At 41.7% G+C, this 23,170-nt stretch overlaps 1 protein-coding gene across 1 annotated transcript in view; it reads right to left on the bottom strand.

Annotated features, from left to right (window-relative positions):
* The window catches only part of plxnb2b (plexin b2b), a 253,304-nt gene that overhangs the window by 117,306 nt on the left and 112,828 nt on the right, over window positions 1-23,170 (bottom strand). The window contains exons 3-6 of the mRNA XM_072435874.1: window positions 4,489-5,627; window positions 1,898-2,086; window positions 1,246-1,371; window positions 1-2 (exon numbers count right to left, since the gene is read on the bottom strand). The exon at window positions 1-2 is cut by the window's left edge and continues 99 nt beyond it. Coding sequence (XP_072291975.1) covers window positions 1-2; window positions 1,246-1,371; window positions 1,898-2,086; window positions 4,489-5,625 — 1,454 coding nt within the window. The 5' untranslated portion in view covers window positions 5,626-5,627. The remainder of the gene's footprint in view (window positions 3-1,245; window positions 1,372-1,897; window positions 2,087-4,488; window positions 5,628-23,170) is intronic.

The following is a 23,170-nucleotide window of genomic DNA, read 5'->3' on the forward strand; positions in this document are numbered from 1 at the left end:
ATCTGCAAGAAGTGGACAAAACATGAAACACAGTCAAATTAAACTGGTCCACACTGACTGGTGCTCGTGCGAGGGACCACTGCGCCTGGTCGCTGGGCTGCACAGCCTCGGGACGTACGGCTAGACTGCACAGGTCACTGTGCTCGGCCCGTTGGCTCAAACTCGGCCCGTTGGCTCAAACTCGGCCTGTTGACTCAAACTCGGCCCGTTGGCTCAAACTCGGCCTGTTGACTCAAACTCGGCCTGTTGACTCAAACTCGGCCCGTTGGCTCAAACTCGGCCCGCTGACTCAAACTCGGCCTGTTGGCTCAAACTCGGCCCGTTGGCTCAAACTCAGCCCGCTGACTCAAACTCGGCCTGTTGGCTCAAACTCGGCCCGTTGGCTCAAACTCAGCCCGCTGACTCAAACTCGGCCCGCTGACTCAAACTCGGCCTGTTGACTCAAACTCGGCCCGTTGGCTCAAACTCGGCCCGCTGACTCAAACTCGGCCTGTTGACTCAAACTCGGCCCGTTGGCTCAAACTCGGCCCGCTGACTCAAACTCGGCCCGTTGGCTCAAACTCGGCCCGTTGACTCAAACTCGGCCCGTTGGCTCAAACTCGGCCCATTGGCTCAAACTCGGCAATGTTTGAATACCGGGGCTTGAATGTGGTCCATTTGAAGTCAGAGTGCACTTCGTCCACTTTAGTCCAGTTCAGGTTAAATGTGCACTATGTAACCTTCTGCTCGTCTGAGTTATGGTATTTTAAATGCCATCAGAATCAGATTTTTTTTTTTTTTTTTTGCCATCATCAGTGAATAAAATTCCAAGGCTCGAAACTTGATTATTTGGTGCAACATACGACAATGAACAATAATAAAAGCAAGATATATCAAATCAAATAAGGCATGCATTAAAGAAAAACAATTGAAATGTATGAGTTACGGGTTAGGGTTACAAATTACAAATCAAAGCCCATCCACAATAAGAATGCAGGTGTTTTAAGGCATTTTAAACAGTAAAAACACTACCGCCGCTTACATTCTCATCTGATTATATCTTCTATCTATATCTTGATGTCGAACTGGGTTTGTCGCAAATATGAGACACCAGGCATTAAAGGGAGTAGCACCAAAATGATCACCATTTGAAAATGATACTAAATACACATAAAACATATCCTATTTCAGCTATGTGAAGTTTTCCACAGTATCACAGGTCACTTCTGCTTTACCACAACGAGCGTATAGAAGATCACCGCCCACCTTCTTCTCTGTGGTGATGTAGAGATGGCTGTGGCTGAGGTCAAAGAACAGGTTCTTGTTGACTCTCTCTCTCATGGGGTCGCTGAAGGCCTTGCTGTACTCGTACGGCTCCAACGTGAGATGGACCTGAGACACAAACACGCTGTTCCATCAAACGATCAAAGTGCAGCGGAGAACTGTCTGGAAGCTTTTATTTATAAAACTACATTAAGTGAACAGAAGGGGCTTTTTCTGACACGTGCAAAAGTTCACACGTTCAATCTCAGAAAACATCTAAATGTAGCCCACGCTGGCGAAGTTAGCTCTGGGTTTCTTGGTAAAGTTGCGAGATGTAATTAGTGTGTAATTACAGGTTAAAGAGGCATTTGAATTTTGAAGAACAAGGAACAATATTTAAATTGTAAAGCACTTTATAGGGTCGCCGAAGCCTCAAAGAGCTAGACTCTGTCATGCATGAATAAAACAAGGACTAAACCAGGACTGAATCAGGACTAAACCAGGACTAAACTAGGACTAAACCAGGACTAAACCAGGTCTAAACCAGGACTAAACCAGGACTAAACCAGAACGAAACCAGGTCTAAACCAGGACTAAACCAGGACTGAATCAGGAATAATCCAGGTCTAATTCCGGAGCAGCCTGACCCACTCACCTTGATCACTTCTCCTCGGTTGTTTCCCAGGAAGGCGATGGTGTGGTCGTTCTCCACAGCCACGGACACAGCCGTGAGCAGCTCTGGTTTGGTGAGCTCGGCCTGAGCATTCAGAGCGTACTTGGGTTTACTGGCCAGAGGAGACGGAAGGAAGTCTGCGCCGCATTTAAACAGCTCCAACGTGTCCTTCTGTAACGGGGAAACACAACAGAAGATTGTAGAAAAAGATTCAGTTGTAGCATTTGGACTCTGTTTTTTGCAAAAACAAAATGTTTTGACTCTCATCCAAGAGTCATTCTCAATTTGTGAATCAAGACCGGGATCTCAGATATTTATCCTACTCTGGGTAGGCCCTACCCACCGGGCAAGGTGTTGTTGGTCTCATCAGAAACTAAACTTTGTTTTCTATCAAGCTAGCCTCTTTGTTTACTATCAGTCCTTTAATGGGCTATAAGCCTCCTTTTGTCCCTGGCTCACACTCGCTCTCTTCCCTGAGTGTCTGATTAGCATCCGAATGCCCTGGGCGTCTACCTCTCCAGGGATTCAAGATTCCATTATAAACAAAATCTTCACCTCACTGTCTTCAGAGTGATTAGAGGCTTTAAGATGCAGATGCACGGCGCTCTGTGGTCCTGAATTTGCATTTCTTCTGTGCTGATAAAGCCTCTTGTGCAAAGACTGTTTAGTCTCTCCTATGTAACACTCTTTACAATTACTGAACTAGACCAGGACTAGAACAGGGCTGAACCAGGTCTAAACCAGGACTAAACCAGGGCTAAACCAGGGCTAAACCAGGACTAAATCAGAGCTAAACAAGAGCTAAACAAGAGCTAAACCAGGGCTAAACCAGGACTAAATCAGGGCTAAACAAAAGCTAAACCAGGGCTAAACCAAGGCTAAACCAGGGCTAAATCAGGGCTAAACCAGGGCTAAACCAGGGCTAAATCAGGGCTAAACCAGGGCTAAACCAGGGCTAAACCAGGGCTAAATCAGGGCTAAACCAGGGCTAAACCAGGACTAAACCAGGACCAATCTACAACCAATTAAACCCCACTTGGATATTATTGCAATCGTTGCTTTGCGTAGAATGTTCCGCAGTATAGAACAAAACATATTTATCTACATGAAGACTGTCAAATTGAATGGATGCAAGACATACAACCCTGAACCAGAAAAGGTTACCGTTATTATTCTTAAGCGTCTACTTTTTATTTCATGAGGGATATCAAGTCTTTATATTCCACAAACAATACACCTTTGAACAGAGACGTTTACTGCGGTAGAAGCAGCTTTATACTGCCGATGAGCCCGGGCAGTGGGGGAAAGCTTGATCCAGGTGGAGAGACAGATTTACAAAACAAAGCAAAGCAGTGACATTAAAGTAAGCTCTGGCATTTATGCATTATTAAATATGGTTTACTGCAGAATCCAGCGTCACAGTCACTTTCTCTTGATAACTTTCAGCCACATAACACAATGAAGCTAAATGCAATAAAACGGCATTTCACTGTATCTTTTATTTCTTTCACAATCAGTTAACAGGTGTCAAAGTAGAACAATAAATGTATCCAGTGTTAAAGCTGGATAATTGATGTTCAAACTTTTAACTCTAATCATTTCTAGTGTTTGTTGCAGGATTGTTTAGGTCGACTGCTTTTTCAGGCCAAAATAAGAATCTTTTGTATCCCTACAGTAAACGTGTTATTTTACATTATTATATGCATTAAAAAAACGTCAGCAATACTATTTTAGAGAAGCTGCTGGAGCAGAATATCATTATTTTCTGGTTAATAAAGATATAGAAAGGTTATGATTACAACATATTTCATAGAAGCAATTAACATGTCACCCCTTCATAAAAATTCACACAATTTAATTTGGATTCAAGTTTTGGAGCTGAACCTCAGGTTGGGAATAACCGCTTTAAAGTACAAACAGACTTGACACAGACGGATCAGTCCAATATGTTGCTGGTGGAGGACTTTTCACACATGTCATGGCCCCGTCATGTCAAAAATGTATGCGTCAGTTAGTGTTAATATCTTTCATAACATGATACTCCCATCTGAACCTCACACAGCCAAACTGAAAAATAAAAACGTAACATAGCGACAAAAGAATCTCTTTCTCTCAGACTTGCAACCAATAAAATGCTTAATATGATGCAAACAGAAAGTGCTGCTTTTACAATCTACACAATTACCGTTAATCCTATCTATAAGTCAGGTACCACAGCTTTAAATAGGTAAAATACAGTATGAAAAGGCTATTGTAGCTACTAGTATAATGCTACCACTACTCTTCCTTCAAAGTATCCATCTCCACCTACCACCAGTACTGTACTCCTACCTAAACGTAACAAAGCGACGAAGCAGGCTCTTTCTTATCTTATCTTCCTTTACTCTTATCTATCAGTGAAATAAAATACAATATGAAAATGCTATTGTAGCTACTAGTATAATGCGACCACTACTCTTCCTTCAAAGTATCCATCTCCACTTTCTACCACTTATAGGTACCATTGGCATTTCGTCCACCGCAAAGAAAGTTTTAGAATTTGAAGCGTCATCGTTTTATATTTGAAAACTTACAGATATTTTTGAGGTGCAGAATTCGTCGGTTTTGGACGAGTACGGGATGTCGACGGCCGGGACCCCGGAGATCTTCCCCGAGTCGATGTAGCAGGCGCTGATGATGTTGCCCAGCTTCTCGTTGATGGTGTCCAGGGGATACATGCACAGGGCGGACTTACTCGGGTCGTCGTCCGCGCTCGCCACCATGAACAAAACCTTGCGCCACGACACCACCGTCCCGTAAAATCCCGATTCCGACATGCTCCGCGCCAGCTCTTTCCCCGGAGCCGCCACGTACGCCGCTCGGACCTTGTTGTATCGATTATCCTTGCCGCAATTCAGCTGCAGCTCCGTGTGCGAGTAGTAGTGATGATCGTCCTCGCAGAGCCGGGACACGAACGTGAAATTCTTGGTGTCCGTCCCGTCGAGCGTCCGCGAAAAGAGGAAATAGACAAATCCGTCCTCCTTGAAGGCGTGCCGGAAATCGTGGAGATACTTTGGTACGAACGGCGTGGTTTGGACCGTGGACGCCTCGATGATGCTCTCGAAAACCACCCACTGCAAGTCCTGGAAGTCCTGCAAAATCCGAGTGCTTATCAGTTTTGTGCTGTCCAGGCTTCCGTAGCCCTTGCCGACTAGAAAAACCGGAAAGGTGTGATCGTCCCTCGTGAAAGTGGACATAACTCCGACTACATTGACATTGTCTTCGATGCTGGCGACGTAAGTCCTCTCGCCCTTGCTGTCGCTGTAGTAAAGCTGCTGCTCCACGTTGGTTAAATTAAGAAGCGAGCAAATTCCTCGATATCTACTTCCGCAGACGATCAGCGACCCGTTGGAGGGGTGGACCAGCAGGAGTTTGTTGTGGTTGTCCATGCTACTGGTGTCCTGGCACGCGGAGGCCGGCGGCGTGCACGTCCTGGCGTCCGCCTTGGGGCCGGTCTCGGTTCTGGCCTCGCCGACGAGCGCCGGGCTGAGTTGGTGGACGGAGTTGACGGCGCCGACGTAGACGCGGCCCGTGTGATTGTCCTGTACCACATTGTTGATGAGCGTTTCGGAGGTGAAGCTCGAGTAAGCGTCCTCCTGGGCCAGTGAGAGAGAGAAGGCGGCGAAGGCGGCGGCGGCGACGGCGACGAGGAGGCGCGGCCAGCTTTCCATTTCTGAAAAAGAAACAAGAGGAGGAGACAGGTTGAGACGGACTGGACGTGAAAGATATCCACAGAAAGACGAAACGAGATAAGACCAATTTGGACCATTCCTGAGTAGATTGAGAATGATCTTCATAGGCTATAGACCTAGTCCACTTGTTAAACTACTATTATTTTGTGCTACATTCTACTATATAAAAAAGAGTGTTTTCATGATGCCACAACAACTCTGAGAATGCGCCGACCTCAAGAGCCAACTGCTTTTAATCCTTAAAATTCGATCTCGCTTCTCTAATGATTTACTGTGTTTAATTTGCATTAACTCTTGCTTAGTGTTTTTTAAGTTTGTCTGCTTTTGCCACGTTACATGAAGTGTCTTTGAGTGTCTTGAAAAGCGCTATGTAAATAACAATAAAATACGCTTTTCCTCAATATGGATATATATATTTTAATAACATATTCTACTGTTGCAAGGGTAAACAACTGAAAAATCAGACTCGAACAAATCAGAGTTGGACTTAATTTTAAAATGGAAACAATTGACAGATTTTGGACTAAATGGGACGTTTATTTTGGACTTTTTCTTTAAATGTCTTATTTATTCACTTAATTAATTCACGTTCATCTCCTGTGTTCTCTCTGGTCTTGTTCCTCACAATTTGAGTTCATATTCTTCATGTGAAGTTATTAACAAGTTGTCACCTCTACAAACACGTTCTGAAAATCTCCCTCAAATGTTGATGGAAACTGACAAGTAACTGTGACTTTTGAAGCGAGTCTTTCAAAAAACTTGTAACGCACATTTAAATATCTGTTCCCCCCAAAACCATGCCCTTATTTAGTTCCAAGAATATCCTCTACAGTGACATAAAGAAGTACTACCTCCCCAAACACACCACCAGACCAGTAAAGAGCCTTGACAAACAACATAGTTCATACACCGTTCAAGCGTTTTTTGGTCACCTCTACTCTTTAAAGACACCGCAACTGCAGTTTAAGTCACGATGTCACCTTTTTGCTTGTGAAATTCAGTCAACATGGAGGTATTTTTACATTTTTTAATATGTTTTCGTTATAATATAATACAAGCAGAACGAAACCAAAGAGGAGATTCATGAATATAGTGAAAGCTGATTGGTGTCAACAGATATTATGACAGATGCAAATATTCAGCGTTAAACATATGAGGTGAACAGCCAAACAAGACAAAAATAAGACATTAACATTAAAATCCCAGTGTTAAATGTAAATAAATGCACATAAATGACAGGATAATGCGACTCCAGCCGTGTTGAATACAGTGCGGCGCTCATATTTGGGTTAATAGGATTACAGCATCGGCAGCTGTTCTGACTCAACTCCCTGGCCCACTTCTCTAAAGACTCCTCTGTTTTGCATTCCCGACTTAATAAAGCAGAGCTGTGGTTCGCAAACGGCGGTGCGGGTACTGCCGGTGCTACTGCAGTTCAATAGTGCCAGTTCAGTCCAAATATAGTGTGGGAACGACTAAAACAAGAGAGGCGAGTGCGTCGGGGATCTTTTTGTAAGAATGTGCTCATCAAGGACCAAGGCAGAATGACATGAAAGACTTAAAAGAATCTTAAAAGAACATATGCACCATCCTTTTAAGATTGCGAGTAGTTTTTTCCTGCTTTAATTTAGTTTAGGAATATTGCATACAAACTGATTAGCACCGATTTAGAGCAGGTTTAGTCTAGTTTTTAGGTTAGACTTGGGATGTAACCAACAATGATTTTATTAGTCGACTAGTCAAATAACTGTGTGAACTGAGACTTTTTAATTACATTTTCAACCAAACAAAGGTTGAAATAAAGCAATTGAAGGCTTCTTCATGGAGAATATTTACAAATAAAGTGAATAATTTATGAAAATTTGACATTGTTTTATCTTTTTTTACATTTTGAAGTAATAATGCCACTCTCTTCTTTGAAAAGGTCTTTTGACATGAGAATTGTGATCATTCTGTGGACTAAACAATTATTTTTCAGAGTTAACTAGTCGCGATTAGTCGATTCAGCGTTGCAGCCCTAGTTAGACTGTAATCCAATCCATGTTAAGACTGTGATTATCAAGTACCAGTTAAATTCTGGATTTGACCTTTGACCTCAGAATCCCAGAATCTGGTTTAGCTCAGAACTAATTCCTGGTTTAGTCCTGGTTCATTCTTGGTTCATTCCTGGTTTAGTCCTGGTTTAGTCTTGGGTCATTCTTGGTTCATTCCTGGTTTAGTCCTGGTTTAGTCCTGGTTTAGTCCTGGTTTAGTCCTGGTTTAGTCCTGGTTTAGTCCTGGTTAAATCCTGGTTAATTCCCATTTAATTCCTGGTTTTGTCCCAATTTAGCCTTGAAACTCCTACAGCTAACAGTCGATTTAAAAAAGATGAGCATCCCCAAAATGAAAACATAATAAAGTAATTTCACACATTGAACTTGGATTTGCTCGCGCTTCCTTCTTACACTTGTTTTTTTCCTCTTGGTTTTGTTTTGTTCCCCTTCCTCGGCGGCTGCACAAACAATGTTCAGATGAAAACGAGGAAGAGCAATCACACATCTGCGCCATTTCTCATTTAATTGACTCAATATCAAAAAGCCATTATCAGCAGGAAGAGAACACGGATGCTTCGTTTTAAAAATAGATTGAGAAGATTAGGAAAGTTCTCAAAATGTGATTCGGGCATTGGTGGTAATAAAGGATTTTAGAAGTTGTAGTCCTGGTTTAGCTCTGGTTAAGCCCTGTTTTTTGTCCAGAACATATTTAATAGTGCTCTATCGACTGGTTGAATGAAAGTCAAGTATTAAATCATTGGGTTTCCTGGTTTAATCCTGGAACACTTATTTGGTTTCCGTCCTGGTTTAGTCCGTGATTGTTTGTCTGGCACCTGGATTAGAATCAGAATCACTTTTATTGGTCCCAAGAGAAATTATTTTCTTAGACGTGCAAGAGAAAGAGTTTCAGTTTCATTACAATCTTCAGAATTAAATCAATCAGTGAAACAAATCTGTTTTTTTACCAGCTAAACCCCCAATAAAAACGGAATAAATCAACATTTTAACTTATTGTAGTATCCTCCCGTATTTACAAGTACAATTTTATATCTGAAGTGAATATTACTTACTGGTTTGTTCCTTGGTACATGCAAGTTGTAACAAAGTCCTGGTTTAGACCTGGTTTAGACCTGGTTTAACCCGGGTTGAGTTCTGGTTTATCTCCCTTGGGTTAGACCTGGTTTAGACCTGGTTTAGACCTGGTTTAGACCTGGTTTAGACCTGGTTTAGTCCTAGTTTAACCCGGGTTGAGTTCTGTTTTTTCTCCATTGGGTTAGACCTGGTTTAGACCTGGTTTAGACCTGGTTTAGACCTGGTTTAGTCCTAGTTTAACCCGGGTTGAGTTCTGTTTTTTCTCCATTGGGCTAGACCTGGTTTAGACCTGGTTTAGACCTGGTTTAGACCTGGTTTAGACCTGGTTAAGTCCTAGTTTAAACCGGGTTAAGTTCTGGTTTATCTCCCTTGGGTTAGATCTGGTTTAGACCTGGTTTAGACCTGGTTTAGACCTGGTTTAGACCTGGTTAAGTCCTGGTTAAGTCCTAGTTTAAACCAGGTTAAGTTCTGGTTTATCTCCCTTGGGTTAGAACCTGGTTTATTTCAGTTTAAATTCAAATAGTGAGTCCATCATTCCATTTTTCCCCCCATGTTATTTCCAATTCCACCCCATTACATTTTGGCACCTTTAAAAAGTTCCATCACAACGCCATTTTCTGTGTAAATCCTGACAATATGGCGGCCGCCCTTCCCCTTTAATGACGCCCATAAAACCCAACCACATCGTTTCCGCCCTGACTAAGCACAGACAGGCTTTTTATTGGCTCATTTCAATTTTAATGAAAATATTTAAAGGGTGCCGATCGAAAAGGGCACGATACATTTACACAGGCAAACGAGGAGGACGGGACCGCGGGGCTCGAGAGAAAAGTAAAAATCGCCAAATTGAGTCGGCGGACACTTAAATCCAAATAGGAGCTGGTGGAAATTAACAACCCCCCCGCGGGCAAATGTGCAAGCGTCTGGTTTTACGGAGGGAAAGCAGGTTGGCAGAGTGAAATGTGAAGGTGAGGAAAGTGGCGGGGACGAGCTGAATGCAAGGGGAGTGGTTATTTAATTATCAGACAAATGTGAAATTAATTTTAAAAAGTGCAGGAATTTTAGTTTACAACACACATTTTTTCCCTTTTTGAATTATCTTTATAATAATGTCATTGCTGTTGCATCGTTCGTATACATCGTTTGTATATCAAATAAAAACAAATGCTACACTAAAGATCTGATGATCTTTAGTGTAGCATTTGTTTTATTTGATATACCCGAAAAGGAGGGTATTTTTGGTGGATGAAAAAGGGGGAATGGATAAATCTCTGAAAAATATCAAGTGTCTCGATGTATCTGACCCAAACTGCACTCACAAGACTTCAACTGCACAGGAGTTCATGCAAAAACAACCACGTATGCAGAAAAGTGAAAGGAAACTGTGTATTTACAGGTAAAAAGGCCGATTAAACTCACAAATCACTCCCAAATCTTGAGCCAACCCATACACAAAAACGTGTTGTGTATAACACAACCCATACACATTTTTCGCAGTAATTTAAATAAAATAATAAGTCTAGTACAATTTTTTTAAATGTTTTTTTTTTGCAACGTTCACGATATATTAAAAAAAGGAAATACGATCCCAGCTTAAGTAGTTTTGTGAAAAGTAACAAAGTACAAAGGAAAGATTTTACCATTTGCAGGTGTCTGTACAATACAATTATGCAGTGAATACTTCTTACTTTAACATAACTTTAAGTACAGCTATTTGTACTTTCTAAAACACAATATTTTTAACTGGACAGAAAATAGGTTCATTTTTTGGTCGTTCCTGGTGACATCTTGAAAAAACTAAAACATATCAATGAAGTAAAATTATCACTACTACTACTACCACTACTAATAATAATAAATTCAGGCGCTTCTGTCCAAAATCAGCACAATTCTTCACCAAGATCGCGTCATTTGACTCTTTGGAAGTTGTTAAACTGTGTGTGAAATACTCCTACTATTTACTTCAATATTGACTGCTATTAAATTTAATGGGTTTTAGTTTTACATCAGTTTTATCTCCGTTCCTGAACAAAACTAAGTACTTCATTCACGAGTGTCTGTACACCTCGTCCTGATCTGGTTCTAAAGTTCGGTCCACGCTTGAGTCTCGACGGGGGAAAGTCATATTTACTGACTCTAAACTGAACTGGCGTGAGACCCTCGTGTTTGGGAGGTCTGTCACGGTTACAGGAGGCGCAGAGATCACGGCTCTGGGAAACTAAACTAAACTCATCCGAACAAATGTTGGAACAGAACGGGGTGAATCTAAACAAATGAGCAAATCTGTCTTGAAGCGACGATGTTTTTGACTGAAAGCTATAACGAGGCAGAATGCTGTAAACCAGGAACAAAACAGGACGACCTCTGGTATAAAGATATGTCGGTGGTCTCCCTGGGCGTGGCTTCCACAAATCCATGTTTCCCCGTCTCAACAGTGAGATTATTCACACAGTCACACAGGAGGAGCTGGAGGAAGTGTCTGGGGAGTGGGAAGTCTGAGTTTCCGTGCTCAGACTGCTGCCTCCACAACCCGGCTCCGGAGAAGATGGATTATTTACTTTGGCAATATTTACATTAGCAATAGGGGCATTGTTTTCATGTGCACGCATAAAGTGAGTTATTTATTACCTTTATTAAACCAGGTGAAATCGATTGAGATTGAAACCTCTTTTTCAAAGGTGACGTGGGGCAAAGGGACAAAGTATACAAACATTTACACAATTAATAGACTTTTAAGATTTTTTTTTGCAGGATTCTCTCTGTTTTTGTCTTTTTATTTGAGCAAAAAAAAGGCCAATCTCAGCCTGAAGTGAGACTGAAGAGAATCCCGTAGCTACAGGAGCAGGATCGCTTCCCCCAATCAGTCCGTCCACGAGGTACAAGCTCTACATATGGAGTGAGCGAAGGGCCTAATCCTCCTCTCTGCACGAGGGCGCGCAGGTAACACGGTGCAGCCACGGATTGTTTCATAAACTAGAATCATCCAGTGCATGAACCAGTCTGTGAGCGGAGAGTCAGAGAGCAGCGTTATTTATTATATATTACATTATATTATTGTGCCTTCTGGTGATCAAAGAGGTTTTACATGGCTCTACATCAAGTCAGCCCAGATATAAATCAATATTCCACTGGGACTAAATTAACTAGTGTTACTAAACCAGGAAAGTCAAAAAGTCAAGATCCAACCAAGGTCTTAAATGCTAAAAGGGTTTAAAAAGCTCTTAAAAAGGACAAAACCTCAATTACTACTAAATCAGGGCTGAAATAAAGAGGAAAACTTTTCTAAACCGACACAAACATATTTATTAAAACTGTGTGCGTGCCTTTTCCATACCAGCACCGCGTAAACTAAGCTAAACATCCCGAGTTATTTCTGTTGTGGCGAAGTGACGGCATTCGATTACGGCGATGCAGCCAGTGAATGACAGTTACAAGCATGTGTCAGCTCTTAGGTCGACCACAATAACTCACTTTTATGTCTTGCCGTTTAAAGAAGCGGCCCCAAACCTGCAAGTGCTGCAAATTCCTGAAGCAATTTGTTGACGCCATAAGAAGAAGAAAAAAAAAAAAAAACACCTCGACGAACGATGCAACAGCAATGACAAAAGATCTGCAGAATGTTCAGAGAAAGAGAGAAAAAGTGGGCGATGTTTAAATGAAATCTCCAGGCTTTGCGCGGTCGGTGTTGAGGCGTTTGTGAGATGAAAAGTGAAGATAATGTGGGACACAAACATGGGGGCGTCAGGGGCAGGGCAGGGCAGGGGCAGGACAGGGGCAGGGGCAGGGCAGGGGCAGGGCAGGGGCAGGGGCAGGGGCACGGGACAATCGCAGAGGATTTTTACAGAAGGATTTTTACAGAAGTCTAAGAAAATCAATTAAATGTTTAAATGAATGGATATTGGAACGCTCCGCTTGTGAGGAATGGTTTAGAGACCGTCAAAAAGCGGCAGAGCAATTTCAGCCGTGTTTTTTTTTTTTAAAGTAATTACTTATTTAAAAAAAAACTTGGAGCAGGACTTTAGCGGTGTTTGGATTCATTCTTTGGCTTTTACAGATCTAACCCAGAACCTGCTCCACATATGCACAATCTCCCCCACATATGCACAATCTCCCCCACATGTGCACAACCTGCCCCCTCATGTGCACAACCTACCCCCCATGTGTAAGACCTGCCCCCCATGTGTACGACCTGCCCCCCCATGTGCACAGCCTGCCCCATGACCTGCCCCCACATGTGCACAACCTGCCCCACGACCTGCCCCCACATGTGCACAACCTGCCCCACAACCTGCCCCCACATGTGCACTGCCTGCCCCCACATGTGCACAACCTGCCCCCCTTGTGCACAACCTGTCCCCTTTGTGCACAGCCTGCCCCCCTTGTGCACAGCCTGCCCCCCTTGTGCACAGCCTGCCCCACATGAGCACTGCCCGCCCCCAAAATGTGCACAGCCTGCCCCACATATGCACAACCTGCCCCCCTTGTGCACAGCCTGCCCCACATGTGTCCAGCTTGCCCCACATGTGCACAACCTGCCCCCACATGTGCACTGCCAGCCCCCACATGTGCACAACCTGCCCCACATGTGCACAACCTGCCCCACATGTGCACAACCTGCCCCACATGTGCACTGCCCGCCCCCACATGTGCACAACCTGCCCCACATGTGCACAACCTGCCCCCACATGTGCACAACCTGCCCCCACATGTGCACAACCTGCCCCACATGTGCACTGCCCGCCCCCACATGTGCACAACCTGCCCCACATGTGCACAACCTGCCCCCACATTTGCACAACCTGCCCCACATGTGCACAACCTGCCCCACATGTGCACTGCCCGCCCCCACATGTGCACAACCTGCCCCCACATGTGCACAACCTGCCCCACATGTGCACAACCTGCCCCCACATGTGCACAACCTGCCCCCATGTACGGCTCAGTGTGAGCTTCAGCCGAGACTGTGAGTGACAGGAGAGTGACAGGTGAGTACGGACTGGGCTGAATGACCAAGGATTGCTCGGAATGTGATTAAAAAAAATGTATTGACACAGGCTCTAAACTGTCTGACATCATCAGCTTAATAAAGGCCAAATATAGACCAATTTTCCCATGTTAAATCCTTAAGCTTAAGCCTCATCTTTTGGTTCCATTATTTTTGTGTATCATTCCAGTGATTTTAATCACTGGAAACTGTGATATATGTCACATGATTATCAGTAATTATACCAGGCAATCGAACTCCGAGTCAAATCAAAAGTGTATTTCTTTCATCTACAGCCCAAAGTGACAGAAATGTTATCCAATCAGAAACATGCTGGATGAGACCCCAAGGACTGCATTGGACAGTGGACAATTCTTCATGGTTCAAAATCAGATACAGGTCCTTCAATAGTTAATCGTACTGCTTACACTTTATTCAGTAACTAGTACACAGATGGCATTAGCAGTTGTAGTAGAAGTTATAGAAGTAGCATTTACTACCTGAAGTATGCCCTTTAATTGAGTGCGGATCTCAAAATGCTGTCGGTTTAAACACTTCTGATTAAACATTTAACTAAATTATACAGCACATCTGCGAAAATGACTGACAATATGAATACACTATAATTAGCACAGTCGAGTTAATCCCCATTCAAGTCATTCATTCCGGCGTCTGAGGATAATGCACAGGCCACACAAAGACGGTACACAAAAGGTGGATTAGTCGCCGTGTTTTTTGGAGGGACTGAAATAACTGCTCTTCAAATCAAACAGATTAACATTTGTACTCTCTATGGACGATTGACTCGCACTCAGGCCCATCGCATTCAAAGTTGAGTTCACTGAAAATATCATTACAAGTTAATGCAATCGAAGTAAACTGGGAAAGTCAATTTTATGTAACGAAATGTACTACAAATCCAAGTTCGGTTGTGTGAAAGCGTTTACCGTATTTTCGTAAAAAATGCATAATAGAGAAGAAAAAAACATATATAAGTTGCACTGGAGTATGAAATGCGGTTGTAAGTGTGAAAATAACAAATAATATCACATATAAGTTGCTCCGGAGTATAAGTATATCAGTATAAATATAAGTATAAGTCGCAGCCCGGCCAAATCTATGAAAAAAGGTGCAACTTATAGTCCGGAAAATACGGTAGTTTGAATTGCATCTCATTCGAAGTACCGTAGCTGCGTGCCAAAATATATCGCCATACTACATTTGGTGATCGATATTGTGGGCTGCTGTATCGATACATATATAACCATGAGTTAGTTTTTGGAATTATTTAACGACCACACTACATTTTTGAAACTTGATAACGCAAAAACATTGGACGTTTTGATGATTAAAATGGGCGTATTTCATATCGAGCTTTTTCGAGCGTCACAGTTTAACGAAGAAAAATGTTGTTAAAATGTATTGAATTCTTAAAAAAAAAAAAATAGTGATGTACCGTAGAGCGATATATCAATTAGTGCACATATCCTTATATTATTATATTGTGTATCACGTTGAAACACGAGGGACCCGGTGAGTCCCAGCCTAAATAAAGCCACTTTCATCAAACGTATTATTCTTAATATTTATGATACTAATATTTATCCCATTGGTATATTTGTGACTACCGTATTTTCCGGACTATAAGTCGCACCGGACAAAAAATGCATAATAGAGAAGAGAAAAGTGTGAAAATAACAAATAATATCACATATAAGACGCTCCGGAGTATAAGTATATAAGTATAAATATAAGTATAAGTCGAAAAAAGTGAAAAAAGGTGCGACTTATAGTCCAGAAAATACGGTAAATTTCTTCTTAATAGAACTACCATTCCTGAACACGTCACATTTCACTTTAAAAGTATTGCAGACATTCATCGATGCAACACTTTAGCTACAACACCGTGTCAAAGTGCTCACTATTCACAAGGAACTGCTGCGCACGATGGGACCGAGATTAAAGAAGTATTACAGACTTTCTTTTGACGGACTTTCTTGACTTCAGAACTATCTAGACTGTATCTGGGCCTCAAAACTCCTGCCACGGACACAATAAATGGATACTTTTGGAGCACACGTTTGGCCACGGAGAAGAAGATCATCACCAAAAAATGGACGACACAAACTGAGCAAACAATAAGACAAATGGAAAAAATCACTTACTTTATAATATAAAGTAAGTCATTTTTTCCATTATGTTTTTTTATTGAAGTACTGCCATTTTTATTTCATTTGTTTCGTGCTAAATGCATTTTTTTTGTGCTCTCTGCTCTTCCTTATTCTGTGTTTTGTTAGTTTGAATAAGTATTAAAAAACATGTATATTTTAAGTTAATTATGAGCCCAACGTTCCTGAAAACACATTTAACTATTAATAAAGGTGAGAAAACTAATGAGAAACCTTGAGGACAACTGACTTTAGTGCAATATTTCATTTTATTAAGGCAGGAATGACATTTTATGAGTCAAAATCTAGAATGAAATGTTATGAAATTGCCTTTGCAAACTCCATTTAACATAAATGATTGGCAAACTGAGGCAGATTGCATTTATAACATTTTCTGGAGTGTAAAATAGTTAAAAACAACGGATTATCATGATTGACGCAAATTTGGCAAGTGACTCAAACTGCGGAATGACATTTTTGAAACTTTTAGACTAAAACAAAGCACAGAAAATAAAACAAAACTACGCGCAGAAATCGAAGGGTGTTATGCCAGACGCGCTTAGTCCTGTGGTAAGAACACTTGAAACGGGCACCTTTTCCGATGGAGATGAAACGGCGACACTCGGTCACGCTTCCCGTCGGGTTTTACATCGCGGCGCTTCAGTTCCAGTCGCCTGGAGTCGTCTGATGTTACACTGGGTCAACGCGGCGCATTTCAAAAGGAGAGCGAGTGTCTGCTCCAGCCCTCGTGTCGCATCTCTTCCCCTTTCACCAGACTAATCCTGAACATTTGAATTCAAGCAGGTTCAAAGCAGGAAAAAAAGCCGAGCGTCTGGAGGCATGACACAGGCGGGCCGAGCGACGAAACCCGGAACGTCTACGGCACGACCCGCTGCCAACGGGCCAAAACATTATGACCGCCTGCAAAATGTGCTCTTACATAGCCGACAAGATGTATTCTGACCCTTTATATCATGTCTAAACAGTGGAAAGAATAAAAAAGATGCTTACTTAAATAAAAGTACAAATACTGTTTCACTTAAAGTCTATGTGACAAATTCTCATTCTGACATTGTTTGGTGTGTTAGCCCCTGTGGTGGATAATAAGCACAGTTTTTCATCAGTAAATTTGCAGTTTTTGACAATAAATTGACAATTGAAAGTTGAAAAATTACAGGAAGTAGAGCGCTACAACAGAATACTTCTGTGATGTCCTCAAAAAGCACCATTCCCAAAATGTGCTCTTATATAGGCCACAAGCTTCATTCTGACACTTTATATCATGAGCTTTAGTACAAGGCAGTGGAAAGAGTAATAGAAATACTTACTTAAGTACAGATACACGGCTATAAATGCACTCAATTACAAGTACGAATACTGCTGCCAAAACTGCACTCAAAAGTCTATATGACAAGTTCACATGTTTTTCTAATTCTGACGTTGTTTGGCGTGTTAGCCCCTGTGTGGAAAAAGTATCTGTTCATCTGTAAATTTGCAGTTTGTGACAAAAATTTGACAATGAAAAGTTGAAAATTACAGGAAGTAGAGCTCTGCCACAGAATACCTCTGTGATGTCACCAAAAAGCGCCATTCCATCGAAAAATTACAATTTGCACACGGTGTAATTGTCAGGTGTAATTATTGGTCAAATCAAAACTATTGTGTGATTTAAATGGACTTTGGCCTTCACAATCTGGTTGCTAAGTAACAGTTGTATGTCGTATTTGCTGGCTACGTCAAACCAGGAAGTAACATACTAAACGTCAGCAAAATAGCCACATTGGAGAAAAACAGGCAAAATTACGTCAACAATTGGCATCAACTTTGAGTCCAAAATGGTCGCGTGTCTAACATTCCAAAAGGTCCCGTGATGAAGAGCTGGTTTGGGCGTTTACAGAGGAGGGAGGGTGTGCAGAAAGACGCTGAGGTAACGGCAGGAAACAGAGGAGATGTTTAGATACCACATGAAAGAGACGGGTCTAAATGCTCTTCTCTGATTTAACTTTGTGTCCCTTATCTCCATGTCAACGCTCTGCACAGCATCAAATATGAATGACATCTAAACTATTTAAACTCAGGCAACAAAACCGCAGCTCAGATTCAACTCAGATTTCTCTCTGGCAGTTGCATGGAGACGCTCTTTGATTGCTGCTCCACAGAGTCTTTGGTCGGGGGACATTTACCAGATTCTCATACAAATATTTAAAGTAGAACAATTTAAGTTTACTCCAGGTTTCTGTTCTAGATCTGGTGGAATGAGATTCAAGAGAGAGGTCTTTTTTAGTCCTGAGGGCTGTTACTCTCCACACACACACCTGACAAATCCTCCTGTTTCTGCAGCTGGTCAAAATAAAAATAAAATAAAATAAATAAGATAAACAAAATAAATAAAATAAATAAATAAAATAAATAAAATAAATAAAATAAATAAAATAAATAAAATTAATAAAATTAATAAAATAAATAAAATAAATAAAATAAATAAAATAAATAAAATAAATAAAATAAATAAAATAAATAAAATAAATATTGTTATATAGTAGAAACTACAAAATACACACTAAACAAATGATAACACAGAATTTGTATCAAAAATGTCAATAAAATGCTCAATAAAACAGAAAATACATAAAAGCACACTAAGACATACATGGAATAAAATTATGCAAAGCAAGAGCATTGTCAGAGTGTGCAATCTTTAACAAGTGGATTCATTAAAAGGCAGGAGAAGATCTACTTTAGATTCTGTGTGTTTTGTTCCTGAGATCTCATCTGACGAATACACGATCTGATATTTAGCATACACTTTAAATACTCATAAGCAAAATACCAATGACAGCATTTTAAATATATGTTTTAATAACAGAAAATGTGAATGAAATGCATAATTGCATCCAACTAACATACACAAACTAACACCAACATTGTTATCATTACATTAACGCAATATTGTTTGAAATCTATTAAACTAAAACACACAAAAAACACAAACAAACAAACAAACAAACAAACAAACAAACAAACAAACAAACAGGTAAAAACCATAAAGAAACAAACCAAGCAGAAATGAATTAAATCATTTCGGAAGGTGTGGCATCCAACGAAAAAAGAAAGTTATTGCACAAAGTCCAAAACAAAAGTCCAGTTTAGTCCGGTTTCTATCAAATGTGTCTATTTTTGTCTTTTTCCATTTTACACATGTCGGTTATGGTTTAGGTCTAAAAGAACACAAATTGTTGAAAAAAGTTTAAAAAACATTTGCTACACTTAGTAAAGTTAGATGGTGCTCCTTTGCAAAAGCTCCATGTTTTTTCCTCCGTATAACCAAACAAATACAGCACAACCTGCACACATCCAAACGAAAGAGTCAGATGTATTATTTATTGTCACACGAAAGTGATTTTGTTGCAGTTTATCTCACAGCGGAGGTAAAACCGCTCTTGCACCGCGGGCTCTGGCGTCTGAAGAGGTCGGCCCCCTTTGTCTGGCGAGCGCACTCCCGACACTCCCGCCTTTGTCGTCAACTACAGCCCTATATTTTTCACACTCTGGGCAGCATCGGGGCATGTGCAGGCAGGAAACGGCGCTCTCAGCAGAGGAAAATGAAAGATAATTGAAAAAATGGCAGGTGCGAGCACGTACGGGAGGGGAATAATGGGGGGGCGGACGAGGGGCGCAGTTTGAAGTGCTGACAGGATAATCCCCTCTCCTCTTGTGATCCTCCGGGAACGACGGGACAACAGCGGCGCAGCGCATGTCCTCGCAAGGTTTAGTCCGGGCGCTTGGACGCCACATGGAGGAGGAAGCGGAAGTATTTCACAGTGAACGATTTTGATAAAGACGTGCACAATACAAACAGGGATGTGCTCAAATGTGGCGGTAAATGTCTTGGTTGTGGTTCAAGTATCAAACTAAACTTGAACGAATGCTAAAATGAACCACTTAAGCTCAGAAATATCACTTTTTACCCTGGTTTAGAAGGCTATACTAGATCTTTCCGTCGCTTTTTGAAGATGATTTTGAATACTTTAACTAAAGATTGTATCCTGATATTGTAAATCACCAAAACTACTGCGATATTATACATTTTTCAATATATCTCTCAACTCAGTCATACACAACAAATAAATATGGCTTTTAGGAAAGACTTTCATTCAGTGCCATTCAATACAACAAAATACCGTATTTTCCGGTCTATAAGTCACACTGGGTTATAAGTCGCACCAGCCAAAAAAATGCATAATAGAGAAGAAAAAAACATAATAAGTTGCACTGGAGTATGAAATGCGGTTGCAAGTGTGAAAATAAAAAATAATATCACTTATACTTGTACTCCGGAGCGACTTATAAGTATATAAGTATATTGTAGAAAAAGATTCAGTTGTAGTCCCTCCTGATGACATATAAGTATAATTATTATTATTATAAGTATAAGTCGCACCAAAACTATGAAAAAAGGTGCCACTTATACTCCGGAAAATACGGTAGTCAAACTATTCACATGTTTTTACTAACAGAGAAATAGTCGATTAAAAAGCCCATGATCATTGACGATCTATTGGCTCTCAATTAAAATTCTATTAAATGCGCCGCCTTAAGAGCATTCAGCGAGACAGTACGTAACATACATTAACCTGAACAGGACGGATGCATTGTAGCATGTTGTAGCTCAAGTGCTAATTTCCACCTGTCGACCCTGGCCCGGCAGACACAGGGAGAACATGCAAACTCCACCCAGAAAGCACGTCTGTGGCTGTGTGCTTGTGCGTGAGCGAGAGTCAAGCTGGGAGAGGGGAGATAGCAGGGGGCAATTACACCGGTGACGGCGTCGTAAACGGGCTCAAAAACGAGGCACCCGACCTAATGAGATAAGAGCGTACGAGCTAAAAAGGATGACAAGAGTGTAATATCATTCATCACGGCAAACACGTGTCCACACAAGGAGAAGGGCTCGGCGGGTCATGGGCCGGAGGTAAGGGAGGTTAGACTAGTCAGGACGGTAGAACGGGAGCAGTTTATGCAATAAGAAATGTCAGAGGAAATGCTAAATGGTGCTAAAGTGGAGTGGAAAATGGCTGCATCTTTGGGCCGCGTTTTGTTCTTAATGTGAACTGGCCTTGGTCATGTTCTTGTACTTGTGTAGATCCAGTTTTGGTTCTTGTTTCATCCCAATATGAATATGGTATGAGCGCAAGTGTGAACGTTTGCCAAAACATGGACTAAACATGATTAAAAGCTGTTGAATTTGGAAGTAAACCAGAGTACGGCAGGTTTGTTCAGGATTATGGATCAACACGAAGGCATTTCAACTAAGACCATGATTAAAGTTGACATTTAAGTACACTTAGAACCTTTACTTTGAATTCTATTACGTTAAATTACCCCAAAACGAAACCAGATCACATTACTCAGAACTTTAGCAGATCTAGAGGAATAATCCAGGACTAAACTCGATATAAATCAAGACTAAACCAGATCTAAATCATCACTTAAATAGTAGGAGAAGACAACTCTCAACTAAACTCAAACTAAACCTTGACTAGGATGGAACTAATCAAAGTATAAACCACCTTTATTTATTCTTTATTCTGGTTAATCTAGTCTTGAACTTTGCTTTAAACCATTTTGCATGTTCTAAAATGCCGTTTCAGACACTTTTCCTCCCTTACACTCCAGTGGAACGAGATTAGACCACAAGATCCAGAGCCTCCACGACTAAACCGGGACTCAAACCGCATTAACCGGGACTAAACCAGATTTATAAACGAGGAAAACGCCTACCTAACACGGTCGCCTTCTGAAGCCGCTCTGGCTCCTGGCTCCAAAAACGATCAGATTTGTCCCGAGCGCTTGGCCCGACTTCCGTGGCCCGGTTCCCATCTCCTGCCCTGGCGTGTCCGTAATACGACGAGCTGGCCGCCGCTCACAGTCGCTCAAATTGAAATAAATGAACTGCCCGCTCTGACGCCGGAGTAATTGTTCACATGGAAATTGGGTTGCCGGCGTCATTGCCACCAGCCTGCTCTTTGCCACTCGCAAAACTATTACAAAATCACAATCGGGCTTGTCAGAAAGTAGACGAGACGAGCGTAGGAATAAGGGATTTTTTTTTTAACAAGCTGTCCCAGGGCGCGTCGTCTAGAACAATAAAGCTCGTCCTGTCGATCTTTTCACGGGAAGTGTAGGAAAATACGGCGACTGCGTCTAACCTACTTTGTCACGTCGTATTGTGCAAACTTATCACGCCTGTTCAGCCCGCTACGTAGCCGCGCTGCTGGGATTAGCGTCCGAGAATTAACCTCTTCCTTGCAGCCCCCCCCCCCCCGAGTCCGATTGCCTCATGGGGAGAAAAGGAAGAATCGGCTTTGGCGACGGCCGCTTTGATTGGTAGTCGAACGCCGTCGGGCTCGAAGATGTCAAGCGGGATCAGGACGCTGGACGTGTTGAGCGTGAAGTGAACGAGGCGCTGATCGACTTTCAAGGTTAAATGCGCAGGAGGAGTCATCTGGCTCTCTGTTGACGGGCAGTATTATGCGTTTGTCTGCTAAATAGTGATGATTTATGGCCTCGGATCATTATTTCATACAACAACACTGATGTGATACAAGGAATCGAGCAGGAAGTGGAGATCTGAGACACTGTGATGTGAAATAAAAGTCCTTTTTTAGGCCGTTGATCAAATGCAACGTGATAAAATGAGCGAGTCGGCAAACTACTGTATGTAGCTGGGCCTCAAAACTCCTGTCACGGACACTGAATGGATACCTTCGAAACATACTTCTGGGAACAAGGCCATTGCAAAGAAAGGGTTTTGTAGTTTTTCTTTGCAGAGAAGGAGGGTCTAAGGACAGAGGATGCTGGGACATTTCCTGTGAACATTGTTTAATCTGTTTTTCATTGTCGCCCTTCGATTTTGGGCGTGATGACACAAACTCAACCAACACACAAGGACTGGGCCGACATGACGATGGGAGAAAATTGAGAAAATTGGATGCATTTTGGACCGATTGGGACATTTACGCCGGACTATTTACTTAGGACTATGTTAAATTGTCTTGTTCCATGTTTTACGTATGTTCGGCTGCACCTATGGACAGCTACAGTTCACAATGGCAGATTTGTTTTATACCAAGATGGCTACAGGACGCCGCTGAATCCTACGCGTATCGCACATTAAGAATAATAAAGCACCGACCACGTAAAGAGCAGTGAATCGGGCATCAATGAAAACGATGATTGTCAGTTAC

The sequence above is a fragment of the Eucyclogobius newberryi genome, unplaced genomic scaffold, assembly GCF_026437365.1.
Source record: "Eucyclogobius newberryi isolate DKJ021-1_F unplaced genomic scaffold, fEucNew1.0.hap1 SCAF_7, whole genome shotgun sequence".
In the NCBI taxonomy this organism is placed as follows: Eukaryota; Metazoa; Chordata; class Actinopteri; order Gobiiformes; family Gobiidae; genus Eucyclogobius; species Eucyclogobius newberryi.